The following is a 22,500-nucleotide window of genomic DNA, read 5'->3' as shown; positions in this document are numbered from 1 at the left end:
AGTCACTGCGGTCGATCCGTGTGGGCCTGGACCGTCTGGTGTACGTTTTGATAAGACATATTGTCTAGTACCTTTAGGAGAGTATCAAAAAAAAAAAGTCGATAATTCATTTATCAGCTAAAAATATTCTAAAAACAAGACGACACGAACGAAGCTGATGCTGAATAATACACACGACGTACTTTACGCTTCGTGATGTAATAAGAAGCTAGAAAATGTTTCTCCTGTACATAAACTTTTCAGTCTGAGCTGGGTGGGGAAGTCGTGGTCCTAACCCTAAGGTTGTGGGTTCGAGTCTCGGGCCGGCAATACCACGACTGAGGTGACCTTGAGCAAGGCACCGAACCCCCTCAAGTGCTCCCTGGGCGCTGCAGCATAAATGGCTGCCCACTGCTCCGGGTGTGTGTTCACGGTGTGTGTGTGTGTGTTCACTGCTGTGTGTGTGTGTGTGTGCACTTTGGCTCACCGTACGTACTTAGCCGTATGTCACGTCACCTTCATCACTTTCACAAACTGCTGACTTTTTCTGCCCAAGTAGGACAAGGAAATATTTTATAATAGAGCATTACACGTGATCTACAGTATGATCATACATATGTGAGTAAATCTTCTTCCACCGACTGAACACAAATAAATGTGTTCCTCACAACAACTCTGGTCTCATGCAGCAGTGTGTGATGCAACACAGTGATATTCTGACTGCAGTCACAGGATCAGCAGGACCACGAGTCCTCGAGATAAGTCCCCAATTGTCATTTGGTGAGACACCGAATGTGTCTTTTTTTATCCTGTCAGGTAAAGATCTCAGCAGAAAAAGTTCCTGTCGCTTTCAGCCCATTCATGGTTTTCACCTCACCTGCTGCTCTAAAATAATCCCACTGGCTTCTTGGTGAGATGTAGGACAGTAATATTCTCTCTCTCTCTCTCACACACACACACACACACACACACACACACACAAAGAAAAAAAAATTACTAAACAGAAATTAGTTTTGTTTTTTTTTGCTGTAGTGCAATAAAAGGATAAGGGGAAATAATTCTGGTCATTAAAGCACAAACCCAGAAACACAGCAGATGTCTTTCTATGGTGTGATTTTACATCGAATAAAAAGTATACAGCAGTAAAGCAGGTGTGAAATACAGATCTGTCACTTCATTCTCTTTTACAGGACCATAGTTTCACTGCACATGCATGTAATGGCAGTCTGACATGCTGTGTGTGTGTGTGTGTGTGTGAGAGAGAGAGAGAGAGAGAGAGTGCGATTATGTTCAGTATAAGTTGCTCTCCTTCCTGCCTAAAGCTCAGCGTGTGGGTTTGTGTGTATGTGTGTGTGTCCGTGTGTGTGTGTGTGTGTGTGTGTGTGTGAGAGGGAGAGAGAGAGAGAGTGTGATTATGTATAAGTTGCTCTCCTTGCTGCCTAAAGCTCAGCGTGTGGCTTTCTGTGTGTGTGTGTGTGTGTGTGTGTGTGTGTGTGTGTGTGTGTGTGTGTGTGTGTGTGTGTGTGTGTACATGTGGTGTGATTTTATTGGCAGTGGGTGCTGATATTGGTGATGTATCAGTATCATGGTATAAGCGCTGTTCACTGAGAGAGAGAGAGAGAGAGAGAGAGAGAGAGAGGAACACTATGTACCATGATAACACCAGCCAATCCTCAAGGGGCTACTGCTAATGTTTAGACTAATAAGAATTAACAGTTACACCTCAGAGGTTTAACACCTTCCTAATACATGCCTGTTATTATTATTATTATTATTATTATTATTATTATTATTATTATTATTATTATTATTATTATTATTATTATTATTATGAGATACGGGGGGTCACAGTGGCTTAGTGGTTAGCACGTTCGCCTCACACCTCCAGGGTTGGGGGGGTCGATTCCCACCTCCACCTCGTGTGTGTGGAGTTTGCATGTTCTCCCCGTGCCTTCGGGGGTTTCCTCCGGGTACTCCGGTTTCCTCCCCGGTCCAAAGACATGCATGGTAGGTTGATTGGCATCTCTGGAAAATTGTCCGTAGTGTGTGAGTGTGTGTGTGAGTGAATGAGAGTGTGTGTGTGCCCTGTGATGGGTTGGCACTCCGTCCAGGGTGTATCCTGCCTCGATGCCCGATGACGCCTGAGATAGGCACAGGCTCCCCGTGACCCGAGAAGTTCGGATAAGCCGTAGAAGATGAGTGAATGAATGGATAACGAACTTTAATAGTTTCACAGGATTCAGACACTACGCTATGACGTCACAACATCACGTATGAGTGAGATCTGCGTCTCGTTCGTTCCTCTTCTACTTTACATTCTTCACATTTTAGTCAATATCTCGAACACTTCAACGGATTAATAATTCAATTATTTTATCTCAGATGTCATGTTCGCTAGGCAGCATCAATATGGATCAAGCTTTATGTGTCTTTATCATAGCTGAAGGGAAGAACAATACGATTGTAGATAAACAAACAAGCAAAAATGCCACACAAGCATAATGATGTAAAGGACAAAGGCATATATTAGTTCTGTGTAACAAAGCAAAACCAACGTTACTCACCTATCGAGAAGGAAAAAAGCGCCTCGGCGTCTTAAGTAAAGTCGGCCACATATTCACAGGTCGGAGTTTCCCGAGTCGATAACTCCTGAGCTAAACGCTGTTACTACACAAAACGCGGTTGTAGCTGCCTCTCTACATTACTACGATAGTAAAGAGGTGTTATTTGTGTAGTAACAGCGTTTAGCTCAGGAGTTATTGACTCGGGAAACTCCAACCTGTGAATATGTGGCCAACTTCCTGCTCCTTCAGTTCTCTCCAGCGCTGGAAAGCTGATCCTATATTAACACGTCCTACTTCTTGTCCTTATCGTAAGTCTTTCTTCTCTTTCTTTCTTTGTTTTTATCCTCCATGTCCATGTTAAAACCGCTTTCTGCTAACGTCACACACGCGCACCGAACACTCTCTCCGCCCATATCGACAAGCCCCGCCCCTTTCTGCTCATTGGCTACACGTTTGTTTTGATTTTTGTTTATTATTCGGCCCGACTCGGTTTTCTGAAGCGTTTCTCAAAAATGTCCGACCGCGCCTTTAATGGTTAAACAATCGATAGCTAGTGACATTTATTATCATTTACCTCAGATTTACACTTTGCTCTTTACTGAGTTCGTGATATTTCTTCCAGTTTATAAAGTTTATCTTTTTCCTTTTGGAAACACGATAAGAACGTGAACGATAAGCCACGCCCACGTGTTACTAGTCACATTCTAGCGTGAACGCAGGGTCGGAGTATAGCTCGGTTCATCTATCCCCTCATACCGAGAGTGTGAACGCACTCGTTATAAACCAAATGTGTTACTGTGCTAACGCCTCGCGCTGGGTGTGAACGATAAAACCACGGATTCCAACTGGCTGAACGCTCGGAAAAAAACCCCCAGCTGCGTTAATGTCGGGGTCTGTTCTTATAGCACGGCGTGGCTCTCTGTGTGGGTTCTGTATCTGTTTGTGTTTGTGTCCTCGTCTCCCTCCTGCTCTCTGTTTTAATCCTCGAGCTGAAGCAGAGATAGCTAAAGCACCTCAGCGTGATCTCACACGATTAGCCGTTAGCTTCACTACACCGATTAAAAGGAACATGCAAATAAATCACGGCCATGACATCACAACAGAAAACGTTTCCTGTCCTAAACAGCGTCACAGATGAACAATGAGAGAATCTGAATCTAGAAAAGAAGAACAGAAGAAAAAAAATAACGGTATTTGTTCTTCATGACATAAACAAAGCCGAATATGTAGGCCATATACGTTTGAGCTAATTCATTTAGCTAACAACAACCGTCTGTGTTAACGTGCGCTAACTATATAGCATATTTCTTTCTTTCTTTCTTTCTTTCTTTCTTTCTTTCTTTCTTTCTTTAAATGTAGGTGAAGTTGCTTTGCTGAGACAACCCCAGCGCTCCACTTTAGCGTCTGCTCTTGTTTCTTTTTGTGTCTCAGCATTAATCTCCAAACCAGCCATCGATAGACATAAAAAAGAACCTGTATTTTTGTTGTTGTTGTTGTTGTTGTTTGTCTGCAATCAGACCCAGTGGCCGTGTGAGCTCGAGTGATTCGACGTGATTAACGGACTGCACTTGACAAATGTGTTGATTAGCTCAGCGGTGTCCGAGTGCAGGTGTGTGTGTGTGTGTGTGTGTGTGTGTGTGTGTGTGTGTGTGTGTGTGTGTGTGTGTGTGTCAGAATTTAGGTTCTGTGTAGGTGTTGGATGATGATGATGATGATGATGATGATGATGATAATGATGATGTTCAAGTAGAACATTAGTGATAACAACATGCTAACATGACAGCTAATTAGAGCACAAAGTGTGTGTGTGTGTGTGTGTGTGTGTGTGTGTGTGTGTGTGTGTGTGTGTGTGAGATTTGTGATTTAACCCAAATGTGTCACATGACTGATGTTACTGAGTTAGTGACACAGCTGAGTTCACTCTGACTCTGACTGACTTCCCTTCCATAGTTCGTCCCTCTCTCCAACCAAACATCCTTCCTTCCTTCCTTCCTTCTAAACTTCCAAACATCTTCCTAAACGTTCACTTCTCTAAACATCTACATTTTCTTCCTTCAAAAAAATCTTTCTCCAAAATTTTCTTCCTTCACATTTTCATCCTTCTTTCATTCCAAACCTCTAGACTTCTGAACTTCCTTCAAAGAAAAATCTGTGAAATGTCCAGACACTCTTTCTTTATTCCTCCAAACGTTCTTCCAATTTTTCTTCCCTCTACATTTCCACGAGCATCGGACCGGCGTCTCGTCCGCGCCGCACTTTGTCCTGACGCTTGCTCTTGAAACCTGTCGCCTCTTCTCAGGAACGATGTGCCACATCCTCAGGTGTGATGTTAATAATCTGAATCTAAAGGCAGGAAAATCGACTTAAACGGCTTCGTAACTCGACTGTGATTATTAATGAACTTTCGCTTCATAAATATTAACGTAGCGCTGTGACTTAATTCGGCAGAATCCAACTAGACTGCATAAAGATCACATTTCTGAATAGAAATTGAATGAAATTTGAAGGGGGTCACGGTGGCTTAGTGGTTAGCACGTCTGCCTCACACCTCCAGGGTTGGGGGTTCGATTCCCGCCTCCACCTTGTGTGTGTGGAGTTTGCATGTTCTCCCCGTGCCTCGGGGGTTTCCTCTGGGTACTCCGGTTTCCTCCCCCGGTCCAAAGACATGCATGGTAGGTTGATTGACATCTCTGGAAAATTGTCCGTACTGTGTGTGTGTGTGTGTGTGTGTGTGTGTGTGTGTGTGTGTGTGTGTGTGTGTGTGTGTGAATGAGAGTGTGTGTGTGCCCTGTGATGGGTTGGCACTCCGTCCAGGGTGTATCCTGCCTCGATGCCCGATGACACCTGAGATAGACACAGGCTCCCCGTGACCCGAGAAGTTCGGATAAGCGGTAGAAGATGAATGAATGAATGAATGAATGAATGAATGAATGAACATGCATGTGTTTGAGTTTGTTGTCTACTTTTCTACAAATTGAAAAAAAAAAAGTCTCGTTCCTCTCGAGTCGTTCCTGTCGCCGTAGTGATCCACCCTCCCTGTAAACACACACTTCCACTTTCAGGATGTTTCTCACACACACCCGAACAGATGGCTAGGTGTGCTTCCGTTCCCTTTGTGGCCCAATACCGCATTATTACTAAATGATCGGACATCAGACAGTCGATACGCAGAACCTGCGGTGTTTCCTCTGGGGCCGAGCTGCGGGTTTCCTCCTTAATTACCCAGGTGTGTGTTCTGTCCAGGTGAAGCTCTCTGACAAGCACAGACTTGTGCTAATTGAATTCCGATCTGTTATTAATCACAAACAGTGTTGCAGATGCAGGAACAATGTGTGTGTGTGTGTGTGTGTGTGTGTGTGTGTGTGTGTGTGTGTGTGTGTGTGTGTGTGTGTGTCTGCTTCCAGATAAATCGGAACACTGTTATTTACAGAAAGTGAGAATAAACACCAGATTACGTAATGAAGAGTGTTTTCTTTATTATTATTATTTAATCACGGCTGTTCATTAAAAGTCGATATTTCTTCTATGGAACAATTAACACTGAATATTTTATCTGTCTCATAAAATCAGCTTCGAGATTAGATCCTGAAGTCATATAAACCAGAGTCTCAAAAGTCTTGTATTTAGCCAGATAACTTTAGCTGATGTGCATATAAAGGATGCAGGAGGACACGCCCACATGCCGGAACAGGAGGCGGGGTCACGCTGGCCGCTAAGCCGTTAAGCCGCGCCAGAACATGTGGTGCGGATTTTCGAGGGTTTTTTCTCAGCACTTGGACGTCTCAGAGGGAACAGAACGAAATGTGAGCAGTCAGCAACTCAGGACCAAATACAGAGTCACTACATTACAGGAGAGTTATCACATCCATCTGCTGAGAGAACACACTGACCAGAGAGAGAGAGAGAGAGAGAGAGAGAGAGAGCAGGGAATTAGGGTCATCCAGAAATAATTTGACGCTTCTTTTAGTTTGTCAGCACCGTGTTCCTGAGTGAAGTGCGCTAGCAGACGTCCGGGTGGAATTCGCTTCCCATCAGCGGCGCTAAAGCAATCTCATAACACAAAATAAAAATAAAATAAAAACCCTCCATGGAATGCTGGGAAATATTATCAGCAGATATTACAGATGGAATTTAAAGTCTGCCGTACCGTGTGACGTATATACTGTACAAACACCACCAAGAGAGTCTGACTCCTAACCCTAAGGTTGTGGGTTCGAGTCTCGGGCCGGCAATACCACGACTGAGGTGCCCTTGAGCAAGGCACCGAACCCCTCCACAACTGCTCCCCGGGCACCGCGGCATTAATGGCTGCCCACTGCTCCGGTTGTGTGTTCACGGTGTGTGTGTGTGTGTGTGTGTGTGTGTGTGTTCTCTGCTGTCTGTGTGCTAGAGGTCTTCACGGGTCCACTTAGATCCGAAAACCCGAGGTCCGAGCGGGTTCGGGTATAAAAGTTTCACGTGTGCCTCGGACACGGGTCGGGGATAATAATAGCGGCGTCGGGTCTCGGGTAATTTAAAACGAATGTGTTTTTACCGAACGGACCCGAGAAGACCCGAACTAGTGTATCTCGTGTGTGTGCCTCGACTCGAGTCCTTTTCCAACCTCTCCTCTGTTTGCCATGACCGCTTGCGACATGTGGCTTTGTGTTTGTGTTTATTTTGAGTTTCTGTTCATCTGAATGGTGTTTGTCCATGAGTGTGAATATAAAGGTGTTTAGTCTCTCGTTTACTAGACGGGTGTAAATACTTATGGAACTGAGTGTGTTAATAAAATGACATCCATAGGGATGTTTTGTGATAAAGTGAATGGAATTGAACTAACAGAGAAAAATGTTCTCTTTCATCAGCAGAAGAAAGTGTGAGAAATCGCAGATAAAAAGAAAGAGATGAAAGAAAGACAAAAGCAATAACAAAGGGAGATAAAGAGAGAGAGCTATAGAGAGGAAGGAAGGAAGGAAGGAAGGAAGGAAGGAAGGAAGGAAGGAAGGAAGGAAGGAAGGAAGGAAACATCAGCGCTGTGTGGCATGAAGAGTCAGTCCATCATCTCTGTCTGTCTGCAAGCTAGTGCCCAATAACTCCTCTCTACCCATTCTCTCTCTCTCTCTCTCTCTCTCTCTCTCTCTCTCTCTCTCTCTCTCTCTGTCGCTCGCCCCCCCCCCCCCCCCCCCCCCCCCCCAGAACGACTCCTGGGGGAAGCAGTACTCGTACGCTCTCTTCAAGGCCATGAGTCACATGCTGTGTATCGGATACGGAGCCCGAGCGCCGGTCAGCATGTCAGATCTGTGGATCACGATGCTCAGCATGATCGTGGGAGCGACGTGTTACGCCATGTTCGTGGGTCACGCGACGGCGCTCATCCAGTCTCTGGACTCCTCACGCAGACAGTACCAGGAGAAGGTAAGAGAACTTCCTCAACTCCACATGTCATGCTCTAGGAGATGCAGCAGAAGTCACATGACTCGTAATGTCTCAGTTAGCGATAATATCTAACTTTATTTCACCACTTAGCCGGAATCTGTCTGTCTGTCTGTCTGTCTGTCTGTCTATATGACTGTCTGCCTGTCTGTTTGTCTGTCTGTCGTTCTGTCTGCCTGCCTGCCTGTCTGTCTGTCTGTCTGTCTGTCTGCCTGTCTATCTGTCTGTCTGTCTGTCTGTCTCTCTGTCTGTCTGTTTGTCTGTCTGTCTGTTTGTTTTTAGACTTTCTGCCTAAGCGAGGGACCTTTTCCTGTATGCCCGCTCTTTCCCTGTACCCTTTCTCATGGCGTATCCGTGACGATATACGATCCAAAGTCTCTCCCTTTCCTCGCACGTTCCCTCGTCGCTCTGCTGTCAGTAAGCCGAGTCGTGGCTGTAACGCTCTTACTGTGATTGCTCTGTGTACTTAAGTGCACTGAATTTATCTCAGCTAAACGAGCTGTCGTCTGTGGCTATAAGCGAAACCCTTAGAGAATGCGAGAGAAAGAGAAAGCATATTTTGGAGAACAATGGCGAGGAAGAGAAAGTGCGTTGGGACGCTAGATTATCTCCTCTCTCAGCGTCGTCTTGCGCTCTCGCGTCATTTTATCTACGCTTTTTTTTTCTCAGAACCGGCACGCTAGCAGGAGGCTTTGGAGAGATCAGGCTCGTTTGTCCCAGAGGTGCAGAGGCTTACCACGTCCTGCTCTCTGAGGGGTTTGTTGGGGTTTGGGTTAATATCATTACACTGAAATGGAAGAGAGTTCAGAAGAGTTCAGGGTCTGAATTGACACCACACACAGCTGCTCCATTCTCAATTCTGATTGGTCAGAAGGTGGTGATTAGATTTCTTTAACATCGGCTCTTACAGTAGCGCCGTCACTAATCACAGGTTTGTATTAATGCTCTGGATTCTAATGCGTTATCGTTTCTATAGCAACAGCTCGGTGGGGGAATGGGGGGGCTTCAGGACAGAAGAGTTCCCGCTTTTTTTTTCATGTTTCTCAGTAACGCTCCTGTTTTGTTTTATTTCACCGAACGACTGCTTACGGCTGCTGTAATGTACAGAACACTCACTCACTCAGAATTAACCAGAAATTCTGTAAGAAATGAACAGAACTGATTCTTTTCCTCCATCTGCTCTGTGGGACGCTCTCGTGTCCGATTCCCTGTGAGTGTCGTACGTCAGGACGAACGAGCGAATCCCATTCATATTGTGTGATGTTCACACCGACATGGCGGAAGCTGTGGAAGGGAAGTTTGCTTTACAGGAAGTTGGGTTTAAGTGTCATTAAAGTATCATCTGTAGTCATTCAGAGTCTCTGTACCAGAGGCTGTGTGGAAGAAATGAAGGAAAGATGGATTTACTTTTCTTTTCAACCAACCACCAAACATCCACCAAACATCCACCATATGTCCACTAAAACGTCCACTAAACATCCACCAGACGTCCACCAAACGTCCGCTAAAAATCCACCAAACGTCCACTAAACATCCACCAAACGTCCGCTAAAAATCCACCAAACGTCCGCTAAAAATCCACCAAACGTCCGCTAAACATCCACCAAAGGTACACCAAACATCCACCAAACGTCCACCAAACATCCACCAAACGTCCACCAAACATCCACCAAACGTCCACTAAACATCCACCAAACGTCCACTAAACATCCACCAAATGTCCACTAAACATCCACCAAACGTCCACCAAATGTCCACCATATGTCCACTAAAACGTCCACTAAACATCCACCAGACGTCCACCAAACGTCCGCTAAAAATCCACCAAACGTCCACTAAACATCCACCAAACGTCCACCAAACGTCCACTAAACATCCACCAAACGTACACTAAACATCCACCAAACGTCCACCAAACATCCACCAAACGTCCACCAAACATCCACCAAACGTCCACCAAACATCCATCAAACGTCCACCAAACATCCACCAAATGTCCACCAAACGTCCACTAAACATCCACATCCACCAAACGTCCACCAAATGTCCACCAAACGTCCACCAAACATCCACCATATGTCCACTAAAACATCCACCAAACATCCACCAGACGTCCACCAAATGTCCACTAAACGTCCACTAAACATCCACCAAACATCCATGAAGATAATAAACATTGATGATTGTCCTTTGGCTCAGACTAATACACAGTGAGACAGTAATTAGCCATGAAGGATTTATATATTTAAGGCTTTATGCTTTAAACACCAGGAAAAGCTTTTCAGACCGTTTCAGCCCCGAGTTCCTCAAACTAATGAGATTCTCCCATCCTTAAGGCGGGAAGCTCCATGTGAAACGCCATCAATTTACCTGTCATTCTCAGCACAGCGTCTTATCTAAAACACACATACACACACACACACACACACATACACACACGTATCACTCGGGTCACCTTGGCGATGACGAGCAGGCCTTTTTTTTATTAATTTACATCCAGTCCACCGGCTTCTGCATTAGCTTTTATCTTGGGTTTTAAATACGATGGAGGAACAGAGTAGTGTGGTCAATACAAGTGCACACACACACACACACACACACACACACACACACACACACACACACGTATGCACGCACACGCACACACACACGCATGCACAAACACACAAAGCACTTTCATTAGCACTCACAATGTCACCGTTACCGTTTCGTCCTCTCTGTGCCGGAGAGATTGAATGGATATTAGACGACATTTGATTACAGAGACATTAACTTTGGCTCTGATGTGAGTGAGTGATAGAGAGAGAGAGAGAGAGAGAGAGAGAGAGAGAGAGAGAGAGAGAGAGAGAGAGAGAGAGAAAGGGAGAGAGAGGGAAACTGATAGAGTGAGATAGAAAGGGAGAGAGAGAGAGAGAAAGGGAGAGAGAGAGAAAGGGAGAGAGAGAAACTGATAGAGAGAGAAAGGGAGAGAGAGAGAGAGAGAGTAGTGATGTGTTGTTCACAAAGGAGTCAACTCCTTGAACTGATTCTTAGGGAGCACAGACAGCTGACTCACAAGAAACAAAAAGAAAAGGAAGATGGGATTCTGGAAAGATCCGACTCTTTGAACCGACTCTTTGAAATGACTCTTTGAACCGACTCTGAGCCGATTCGAGAGAATCAAAAAAGGGTTTGGGCGGAATTAAAGTGGGGGAAATAATAATTAATTAGGGATAATAAAAATACATCACAAATTAGTATCAGAATATTTAATCACATCATTAGACACTGTAATAGAAATAAAGTTCATGTGTTTCTGCCTCCACTTTTCTTTTAACTCACAGAACTTGATACACCGAACCTTCTTGATTCCCTGATGAAAGTGTAATTGAATTCCTAAAACCCATAACCTGGTGTCTGATTTCTGAGAGGACGAACACGATATCGTGACCTTTTATTCTCTGCTTGGTTTCATATTCGTTCCTGGCGAATTAGGAGAGCAAATATTTCCATATTTCTTTGCCGAGAGGAACGAGAGGCTTTCCATCGTTTACACCTGAGTGAGGGATTGTGAAACTGTGTAGACGTAAAGTGGGGGGGTGGGGTGGGTGGGGTGGATGGAGAGAGATGGGGGAGAGAGAGAGAGATGGAGAGAGAGATGGAGAGAAAGAGGGAGAGATGATGAGAGAGGGATGAAGAGAGGGGAAGAGAGATGAGTTAAAGAGAGAGAGAGAGAAAGAGAGAGAGAGATGGAGAGAAAGTCAGAGAGAGATGAAGAGACATGGAGTTAAAAAGAGAGAGAGGGAGAGATGAAGAGAGAGAGACATGAAGAGAAAGAGAGAGAGAGGAAGAGAGATGGAGAGAAAGAGGAAGAGAGATGGAGAGAAAGAGAGAGAGATCGGGAGAGAGAGAGAGCGATGGAGAGAAAGGGAATGTCAGGATGATTGCTTCAGATTCCTAATAAAACCCTGCCATTGCTCACTAAACAGTAAGATGCCTGATTTAAAGAAGCCGACAGTCGGAAAAAAGAGAAGAAGAAAAAACAATGGACGAATTCTAATTATGCTACATCTGTGTTCTGGCACCGACCGAGAGATAAAAGCAGCTGATGGAGAAAAGCTGCTCAGTTCTGATGGCTGTTTTAATGCAGTTGCACCTTTATAAGAAGCAGGAGTGGGTTTTATTTTATTTTAATCACAGACTTTAAAGTGCATGAGTGTCTCCTGAAGGAACAACAGACTCAGGAAGATATCTGATTCTCAACCCTGACCAAAGGACTACGGCGTGTGTAGCTTTACGACTACGTCATGTGTAGCTTTATGACTACGTCCTGTGTAGCTTTATGACTACGGCGTGTGTAGCTTTACCACACGGCGTGTGTAACTTTACCACACTTCGTGTGTAGGTTTACCACACGGCGTGTGTAGCTTTACCACACGGCGTGTGTAGCTTTACCACACGGCGTGTGTAGGTTTACCACACGGCGTGTGTAGCTTTACCACACGGCGTGTGTAGCTTTACGACTACGTCATGTGTAGCTTTATGACTACGTCCTGTGTAGCTTTATGACTACGGCGTGTGTAGCTTTACCACACGGCGTGTGTAACTTTACCACACTTCGTGTGTAGGTTTACCACACGGCGTGTGTAGCTTTACCACACGGCGTGTGTAGCTTTACCACACGGCGTGTGTAGGTTTACCACACGGCGTGTGTAGGTTTACCACACGGCGTGTGTAGCTTTACCACACGGCGTGTGTAGCTTTACGACTACGTCATGTGTAGCTTTATGACTACGTCCTGTGTAGCTTTATGACTACGGCGTGTGTAGCTTTACAACACGGCGTGTGTAACTTTACCACACTTCGTGTGTAGGTTTACCACACGGCGTGTGTAGCTTTACCACACGGCGTGTGTAGCTTTACCACACTTCGTGTGTAGGTTTACCACACGGCGTGTGTAGGTTTACCACACTTCGTGTGTAGGTTTACCACACGGCGTGTGTAGCTTTACCACACTTCGTGTGTAGCTTTACCACACTTCGTGTGTAGCTTTACCACACGGCGTGTGTAGCTTTACCACAGGGCGTGTGTAGCTTTACCACACTTCGTGTGTAGCTTTACCACACGGCGTGTGTAGCTTTACCACACTGCGTGTGTAACTTTACCACACTGCGTGTGTAACTTTACCACACGGCGTGTGTAGGTTTACCACACTTCGTGTGTAGCTTTACCACACGGCGTGTGTAGCTTTACCACACGGCGTGTGTAGCTTTACCACACGGCGTGTGTAGCTTTACCACACGGCGTGTGTAGCTTTACCACACGGCGTGTGTAGCTTTACCACACGGCGTGTGTAGCTTTACCACACGGCGTGTGTAACTTTACCACACTGCGTGTGTAGCTTTACCACACGGCGTGTGTAGCTTTACCACAAGGCGTGTGTAGCTTTACCACACGGCGTGTGTAACTTTACCACACGGCGTGTGTAGCTTTACCACACGGCGTGTGTAGCTTTACCACACTACGTGTGTAGCTTTACCACACGGCGTGTGTAGCTTTACCACACGGCGTGTGTAACTTTACCACACGGCGTGTGTAGCTTTACCACACGGCGTGTGTAGCTTTACCACACGGCGTGTGTAACTTTACCACACTACGTGTGTAACTTTACCACACTACGTGTGTAGCTTTACCACACGGCGTGTGTAACTTTACCACACTTCGTGTGTAGCTTTACCACACGGCGTGTGTAGCTTTACCACACATCGCGTCGATAAAATAACTTTCCTCTGTTATATTCCAAAAATTTCCTGCCTTATAGTCTGGAAATTCTCTATTTTCCAGGAATTCCCTGTCTTATATTCCAGGAATTCTCCTTTCTATGTTCCATGAATTTGTCACCAGTTAAGTCGAGTTCTTCATTGCCAAAGTGTCCGTGTTGAACTCTGCACAAATCAATTAGCCCTAAACAAACCTGAGTCTTATCACCTTCACACAGCTGCACCGGGGTCGATACAGAGCTGATGTTTTTGGGCTATTTTCCCTCCTCTCTCTCTCTCTCTCTCTCTCTCTCTCTCTCTCTCTCTTTATATATATATATATATATATATATATTTCTCTCTCTCTCTTTATATATATATATATATATATATATTTCTCTCTCTCTCTCTTTCTCTCTCTCTCTCTCTCTCTCTCTCTCTCTCTCTCTCTCTCTCTCTCTCTCTCTCTCTCTCTCTCACACATGATGAATCTAACAGCAGGGGAAATGAAGGCCCAAACTGTCACAGTGACCGTCAGTGTGACTCGGTTTGTTCACAGCTCTGATCTTTTTTTGGGTTGTGACAATCCGCACGCTTGTGTGTGTGTGTGTGTGTGTGCGTGTGTGTGTGTGTGTGTGTGTGTGTGTGTGTGTGTATTAGTTTAGAATCCATAGAAAAAATAGAAAAAATGCATAAAAAATGTATGCCTTGCTAAGGAATGTTATATTTATTTGTTTGTTTGTTTGTTTGTTTGTTTGTTTATACATCTAAACATTTCTTTATATTATTATCTAGCATGCTCGGAGTTTCTCGTGCTCCATGCAGATGACATACTGAATAAGCTCATCAGACCGTGATGTCGGCAGGATGTCAGTGATTTTATCCCGTTTTTAATTTGATTCATTGAATTTAAAAGCAGAGAGAATGAAGAATAAACAGATACAGCGACTCGTCTACGACAATTACGGCTGATTCGGAAGAGAAATGACTACGTTTACTGATACGCTTACAGTTTGTTCATCATTTTAGAATGATGCTGAATAATCTTTTGTAAATTATTTCAAAGCGTCATTATTATGAAGGAGTTTAGGGCTGAACACCGATTCCTCGATACTGTGTGTTTATTCGAGGTTAACTCTCTGAATCAGAATGTTCAGACACGCAGCACGGGCTGATCCAGGATCAGTTTGTCCTCCTGCTGACACTTTAAATCCCTCTTCGTCCTCGCTGTCTTCCTAAGCTTCGCTCGGAGTGTCTGAGACAATCTGTTTTCCTGTCTGTCTGCGTCCTCCTGACTAATTGCCTGTGACTGTGGAATTGTAAGAGAAGCAGGACTGATTGTCGAGCACCGTTAGGTTACTAAGTGCACTCGCATTAACGCAAAAGCTTTCCCTTACCGGAACTTTCCTAAATGATCAGATCTTTAAAGAAAGAGTGTCTCCAAAATCATTATCAGAGTCATTATCATGGCCTGGAGGAGAACTGAGGAGCTACTGATCAAAACAGAACATGATAGGAGTGTATTAGTGTGTATGTGAGTGTATTAGTGTGTATGTGAGTGTATTAGTGTGTATGTGAGTGTATTAAAGTGTATGTGAGTGTATTAGTGTGTATGTGAGTGTATTAGTGTGTATGTGAGTGTATTAAAGTGTATGTGAGTGTATTAGTGTGTATGTGAGTGTATTAGTGTGTATGTGAGTGTATTAGTGTGTATGTGAGTGTATTAAAGTGTATGTGAGTGTATTAGTGTGTATGTGAGTGTATTAGTGTGTATGTGAGTGTATTAAAGTGTATGTGAGTGTATTAGTGTATATGTGAGTGTATTAGTGTGTATGTGAGTGTATTAAAGTGTATGTGAGTGTATTAGTGTGTATGTGAGTGTATTAGTGTGTATGTGAGTGTATTAGTGTGTATGTGAGTGTATTAGTGTGTATGTGAGTGTATTAGTGTGTATGTGAGTGTATTAGTGTGTATGTGAGTGTATTAAAGTGTATGTGAGTGTATTAGTGTGTATGTGAGTGTATTAGTGTGTATGTGAGTGTATTAGTGTGTATGTGAATGTATTAGGTTGTATGTGAGTGTATTAGTGTGTATGTGAGTGTATTAGTGTGTATGTGAGTGTATTAGTGTGTATGTGAGTGTATTAGTGTGTATGTGAGTGTATTAGTGTGTATGTGAATGTATTAGGTTGTATGTGAGTGTATTAGTGTGTATGTGAGTGTATTAGTGTGTATGGGTGTGTATTAGTGTATAAAATGTGTATAGATATGTATGTGTGTATGTGTGTATAGGTGTGTGTATATGTGTGTATAAAGTGTGTATGTATGTATAGATATGTATGTGTATAGGTGTGTGTATGTGTATATAAAGTGTGTATGTACTGTATTTATAAAGCACTGTCCCTTCTCCAACATCACTAGAGCCTAACTCACACAGACACACACACACACACACACACACACACACACACACACACACACACACACACACACATTCTCTTTATGTCTTCGAGCCATTTTTCTGATACACCTGTCACCTGCTCTTAACTCACCGACTACTTTGTGTCTCTCACCTTTTCTCTTTATTCTGTTCCCAGTACAAACAGGTGGAGCAGTACATGTCCTTCCACAAGCTCCCGGCCGACATGCGCCAGAAAATACACGACTACTACGAGCACCGCTACCAGGGCAAGATCTTCGACGAGGACAACATCCTGAACGAACTTAACGACCCTCTGAAAGAGGTATAGAGCACATGTCGAACACACACACACAGCTATAACACACATATTGTGTACACACACATAACACACACATTTAACACACAATTAACACAAACATAACACACAGCTAACACACGTATAACACACATAATGTGTACACACACATATAACACACGTAACACATGTATAACACACAGCACACACATAGCACACAGCTAGTATAACACACATTGTGTACACACACAACACACACATTTAACACACAATTAACACAAACATAACACACAGCTAACACACGTATAACACACATAATGTGTACACACACATATAATACAAATAACACATGTATAACACTCAACACACACATAGCACACAGCTAGTATAACACACATATTGTGTACACACACATAACACACATTTAACACACATAGCACAAACAGAACGCACGGCTGACACACGTACAGTATAGCACACATAATGTGTACACACACATAACACACATAACGCATGTATAACACACATTGTGTACACACACATAACACACATATTGTGTACACACACACATAACACACATAACGCATGTATAACACATTCTGTGTAACACACGGCACACACATAGCACACAGCTAGTATAACACACATTGTGTACACACACATAACACACATATTGTGTACACACACATAACACACATATTGTGTACACACACATAACACACATATTGTGTACACACATAACACACATATTGTGTACACACAGATAACACACATATCGTGTACACACACATAACACACATATTGTGTACACACAGATAACACACATATCGTGTACACACACATAACACACATATTGTGTACACACAGATAACACACATATCGTGTACACACACATAACACACATATCGTGTACACACACATAACACACATATTGTGTACACACAGATAACACACATATCGTGTACACACACATAACACACATATTGTGTACACACAGATAACACACATATCGTGTACACACACATAACACACATATCGTGTACACACACATAACACACATATTGTGTACACACACATAACACACATATTGTGTACACACACACACATAACACACATATTGTGTACACACACATAACACACATATTGTGTACACACACATAACACACATATTGTGTACACACACACACACACACACACACACACACACACGTATAGAGAATCATCATCATGTCCTACAGCCCATGTAAATTACACATAGAAATATTATCATACCATATATGGCACAGGAACTCCGAGCTCACAGCTCGTCTCATGACGATTCCCAGAAATAGACAGAAATCAGACGTCATGAAGATCGAGCCGCGGCTAAGCTGTGAAAAGATTTGTTTAAAAACACCAAAAGAACAAAATCTCGTCGTTTGGAGAGCGTGTCGTGTTCTTTAATAAGACGTGCTGACGCACACGAGGCCGACGGCTTCAGACAGAAACCTGAGTAAGGAGTAGAGAAGCTTTTTACGTCCCTCCTAATGCAGCTGAAAGTGTTTAGAAAACAGACAGAGAAAGGAAAGCGCGCTTCCTCTAAGGAACGTGTGCGACGTGTGTGGAGACGTCCGGCAGGTCACTGAGGAGACGTCACGGCTTTCACACCCATCTCAGACGAAGGTCTTTAATATAAAGCGTTTGGGATGAAGGTGAAGCTGATGCTTTCTTCTGTACATTATGGGATGTCAGGGATGTTACTGCTGTGCTTCAACATTTAAATTATATCGTGTTTAATGGTTGCATGGGGACACGGTGGCTTAGCGGTTAGCACGTTCGCCTCACACCACCAGGGTCGGGGGTTCGATTCCCGCCTCCACCTTGTGTGTGGAGTTTGCATGTTCTCCCCGTGCCTCGGGGGTTTCCTCCGGGTACTCCGGTTGGGTGCTGATATTGGTGATGTATCAGTATCATGGTATAAGCGCTGTTCACTGAGAGAGAGAGAGAGAGAGAGAGAGAGAGAGAGAGAGAGAGGAACACTATGTACCATGATAACACCAGCCAATCCTCAAGGGGCTACTGCTAACGTTTAGACTAATAAGAATTAACAGTTACACCTTAGAGGTTTAACACCTTCCTAATACATGCCTGTTATTATTATTATTATTATTATTATTATTATTATTATTATTATTATTATTATTATTATGAGATACGGGGGGTCACAGTGGCTTAGTGGTTAGCACGTTCGCCTCACACCTCCAGGGTCGGGGGTTCGATTCCCACCTCCACCTCGTGTGTGTGGAGTTTGCATGTTCTACCCGTGCCTTCGGGGGTTTCCTCCGGGTACTCCGGTTTCCTCCCCCGGTCCAAAGACATGCATGGTAGGTTGATTGGCATCTCTGGAAAATTGTCCGTAGTGTGTGAGTGTGTGAGTGAATGAGAGTGTGTGTGTGCCCTGTGATGGGTTGGCACTCCGTCCAGGGTGTATCCTGCCTCGATGCCCGATGACGCCTGAGATAGGCACAGGCTCCCCGTGACCCGAGAAGTTCGGATAAGCGGTAGAAGATGAACGTCATCGGGCATCGAGGCAGGATACACCCTGGACGGAGTGCCAACCCATCACAGGGCACACACACACATTCTCATTCACACACACTCACACACACACACACACACACACACACTATGGATAATTTTCCAGAGATGCCAATCAACCTACCATGCATGTCTTTGGACCGGGGGAGGAAACCGGAGTACCCGGAGGAAACCCCCGAGGCACGGGGAGAACATGCAAACTCCACACACACAAGGTGGAGGCGGGAATCGAACCACCCTGCGTCCTATAAAAATATTCAAATTTATACAAATATACAAATGACATTTTTTTAGAGCACAAACGTTTAGCGCGGAACGAATAAGGGAAATATCGTGTTAATATAAATGTTAAAAATAAAAGTTATATAAAATTCGATTTTAGCCTAACAACACTTTTAAGACCGAGAGAACACAAAAGTGCAAGAAGCAAATTTAAAATAAATAAATAAACAAACAAACAAACAAACAAATAAATAAATAAATAAATGAAAAACATCTAAAATGTATAATATGGCACGTTTGTGATTTTTCCTGTATGCTAGCTCGTCGCTAACATAAATGCTAACGCGGCATAATGTAACAGGATTCTGGGAGATGATTTCTGATCATCGCTGGCTGCTAATCTGTAAGGATCTCAGTTAGAGCTTTTTGAAGATTTGTGAAAATATTCACAGATTGAACTAAAATATTTGTATATACAGTATATATTTTCTGTAACAGGATCGTTTTCAGCGAGTTAGCGTTAGCCGTGCTAGCTATCCCACTGCAGATAGAGAGAGTAAGCGAGTGAACACGATGACGCAGCAAAGCGACAGATTATTTACTGCTTAATTTCTGCATCAACATTTCTGCATCCCTTCCCCTCTCTCTCTCTCTCTCTCTCTCTCTCTCTCTCTCTGTCTCTCTCTCTCTCTTCCTTCTGTCTTCCTCTCCTCTATTTTTACGCACTCTGCCGTGTGACAAACCTGCTTTAAATAGGCAAAGTCTCTAGCCGTTTTCCCCTCGTGGAGGTCCAGGACTGGATGTTGCTGTCAAACTCATTATTCCTCCTTCGTGATTGCGGTCACGCTCCTGCCTAAGAGTGTGTGTGTGTGTGTGTGTGTGTGTGTGTGTGTGTGTGTGTGTGTGTGTGTGTGTGTGTGTGTTACACATTAGGTGAGGAAATTGTGTCTTAACACTCCTGTTATACAAAAAAAATATTGCTTTTCACATCATGGAAACAGAAGCACGCTGTGAGAGGAGAGATTTTGGGCTCACGATGATGGACTAGATATCAGAGAGAGAGAGAAAGAGAGAGAGAGGGAAAGAAACAGAGAGAGGGGGGGGGAGACAGAGAGGAAGAGAGAGAGAAAGAGAGGGAGGGGGGGAGGGAGAGAGAGGAAGAGAGAGAGAGAGAGGAAGAGAGGGGGGAGACAGAGAGGAAGAGAGAGAGAGAGAGAGAAACAGAGAGAGAGAGAAAGAGAGGGGGGGGAGAGGAAGAGAGAGAGTGAGAGAGGAAGAGAGAGAGAGAGAGAGAGAGAGAGAGAGAGAGAGGTCTGACAGAAAGCAAAACGACACTGTCAGGAAAAAAGAACAGTGATAACGCAATGATATTATTATTATATTATTATTATTATTGTTATCATTATATTATATTATTATTATTATTGTTATCATTATATTATATTATTATTATTATTATTATTGTTATTATTATTATTAATAATATTATTATTATTTCTTTCTGTTAGTAATGCTTGAATCTTGAATATTTACGATTTAGGATTTTCACTATTTCAATCTCCCAATTTTTCTTTTTATAAATTCTTCAAGTTTTATCTTTTAAATCGAAGCTCACGTTTGCCTTCGAGTGCAGCTGAAGAGAAATGACACTCATCGTGTGACACGTGGGCAGAAAAACAGCCTCCAAAACCTCCGAAACGCGATCGGTGTGGATTTCAGAAACGAAATCGAATGTTGACACTATGACAGAATACAGCATGTAAATACGGTTGCTAAGCAACAGCATCACACTAACAATACCGATAATAAAGCCACAGATTGGTTTCAACTGATGCTGCTACAAACCACGGTAGATTCTTTAGACTTCGATAAGCATCAGATAACATGGATGATTCGATAACGGAAGCTCTCTAGCGGTACTGCTGATAATTAAGAGAGAGAGAGAGAGAGAGAGAGAGAGAGAGAGAAAGAGAGAGAGAGAGAAAGAGAGAGAGAGAAAGAGAGAGAGAGAGAGATGCTGGTTTTATCAGTTAACTTTAATCTTGGTCCTGACTTTATTTTGCAGGAGATCGTTAACTTCAACTGCAGGAAACTGGTAGCCACCATGCCTCTGTTTGCCAACGCCGATCCCAACTTCGTCACCGGAATGCTGAGCAAGCTGAAGTTCGAGGTCTTCCAGCCCAACGATTACATCATCCGCGAGGGCACCGTGGGGAAAAAGATGTACTTCATCCAGCACGGCGTGGCCAGCGTCATCACCAAGTACAACAAGGAGATAAAACTGACTGACGGATCGTACTTCGGAGGTCAGAGTGGAAAACCTTCTGCATTTCTTTCTTTCTTTCTTTCTTTCTTTCTTTCTTTCTTTCTTTCTTTCTTTCTTTCTTTCTTTCTTTTTCTGAATAAACTCACAGTGCTGATGAATAACTGCAGCTAAAACTCCTCCTCGAGTCACTGGGTTGTGTTTATGAGATATCGTTTCCATAGTAACGGCTCCTTCACAGGGAAAACGCCCGAAGCGATAAAATAAACGTAGAGTGAATTAATTAGTTATTAATTAACATGAAAGGAAGGAGTCTGCGGTGTCAGTGACGAGTGTCACGACTTGGGGAGGTCCTGGCCTGATGGTTAGAGAGTCTGAGTCCTAACCCTAAGGTTGTGGGTTCGAGTCTCGGGCCGGCAATACCACGACTGAGGTGCCCTTGAGCAAGGCACCGAACCCCCCCTCTCCGGGCACCGCGGCATAAATGGCTGCCCACTGCTCCAGGTGTGTGTTCACGGTGTGTGTGTGTGTTCACTGCTGTGTGTGTGTTCACTGCTGTGTGTGTGCACTTTGGATGGGTTAAATGCAGAGAACGAATTCTGAGTATGGGTCACCTTACTTAGCCGTACGTCACGTCACGTCACGTCACGTCACTTCGGCGTAAAGCCGGAACTTTCCCGTCTGTAGACGCTGTAACGTAAACAACTTCTTACTTCCTAACGTCTTACTTCCTCTTACACCACAGCACCACTGACCACAAACGTATAAATGACACGTTGTCTAACATGGAAAATTAAGATATATCAGGAAACACACACACACACACACACACACACACACACACACACACACACTCTCTCTCTCTCATTCTCTTTCTGAGGTGCCGTTCAGCTTGTTGTTATATAACGTGCATCTGTCTCTTCCCTGTTTCCTGTTTCTGTGACAGACGAGACATTTCACTCGGACCGGACTGAAATCTTTAATTGGGCTTTAAATATACAGTAAATATATTTCTCGTGGACTTTT

General features: G+C 43.8%; 1 protein-coding gene across 2 annotated transcripts in view; it reads left to right on the top strand.

Moving 5' to 3' along the window:
- The window catches only part of LOC113654172 (potassium/sodium hyperpolarization-activated cyclic nucleotide-gated channel 1), a 108,144-nt gene that overhangs the window by 65,152 nt on the left and 20,492 nt on the right, over positions 1–22,500 (top strand). For both annotated transcript variants that reach the window (XM_027164182.2, XM_027164262.2), the window contains exons 4-6: positions 7,722–7,940; positions 16,293–16,439; positions 21,277–21,517. In XM_027164182.2, coding sequence (XP_027019983.1) covers positions 7,722–7,940; positions 16,293–16,439; positions 21,277–21,517 — 607 coding nt within the window. The remainder of the gene's footprint in view (positions 1–7,721; positions 7,941–16,292; positions 16,440–21,276; positions 21,518–22,500) is intronic.

This window comes from Tachysurus fulvidraco, chromosome 21, assembly GCF_022655615.1.
Source record: "Tachysurus fulvidraco isolate hzauxx_2018 chromosome 21, HZAU_PFXX_2.0, whole genome shotgun sequence".
Classification (NCBI taxonomy): Eukaryota; Metazoa; Chordata; class Actinopteri; order Siluriformes; family Bagridae; genus Tachysurus; species Tachysurus fulvidraco.
Note: the sequence above shows the minus strand (reverse complement) of the source record. Positions and strands in the feature narration are given on the sequence as shown.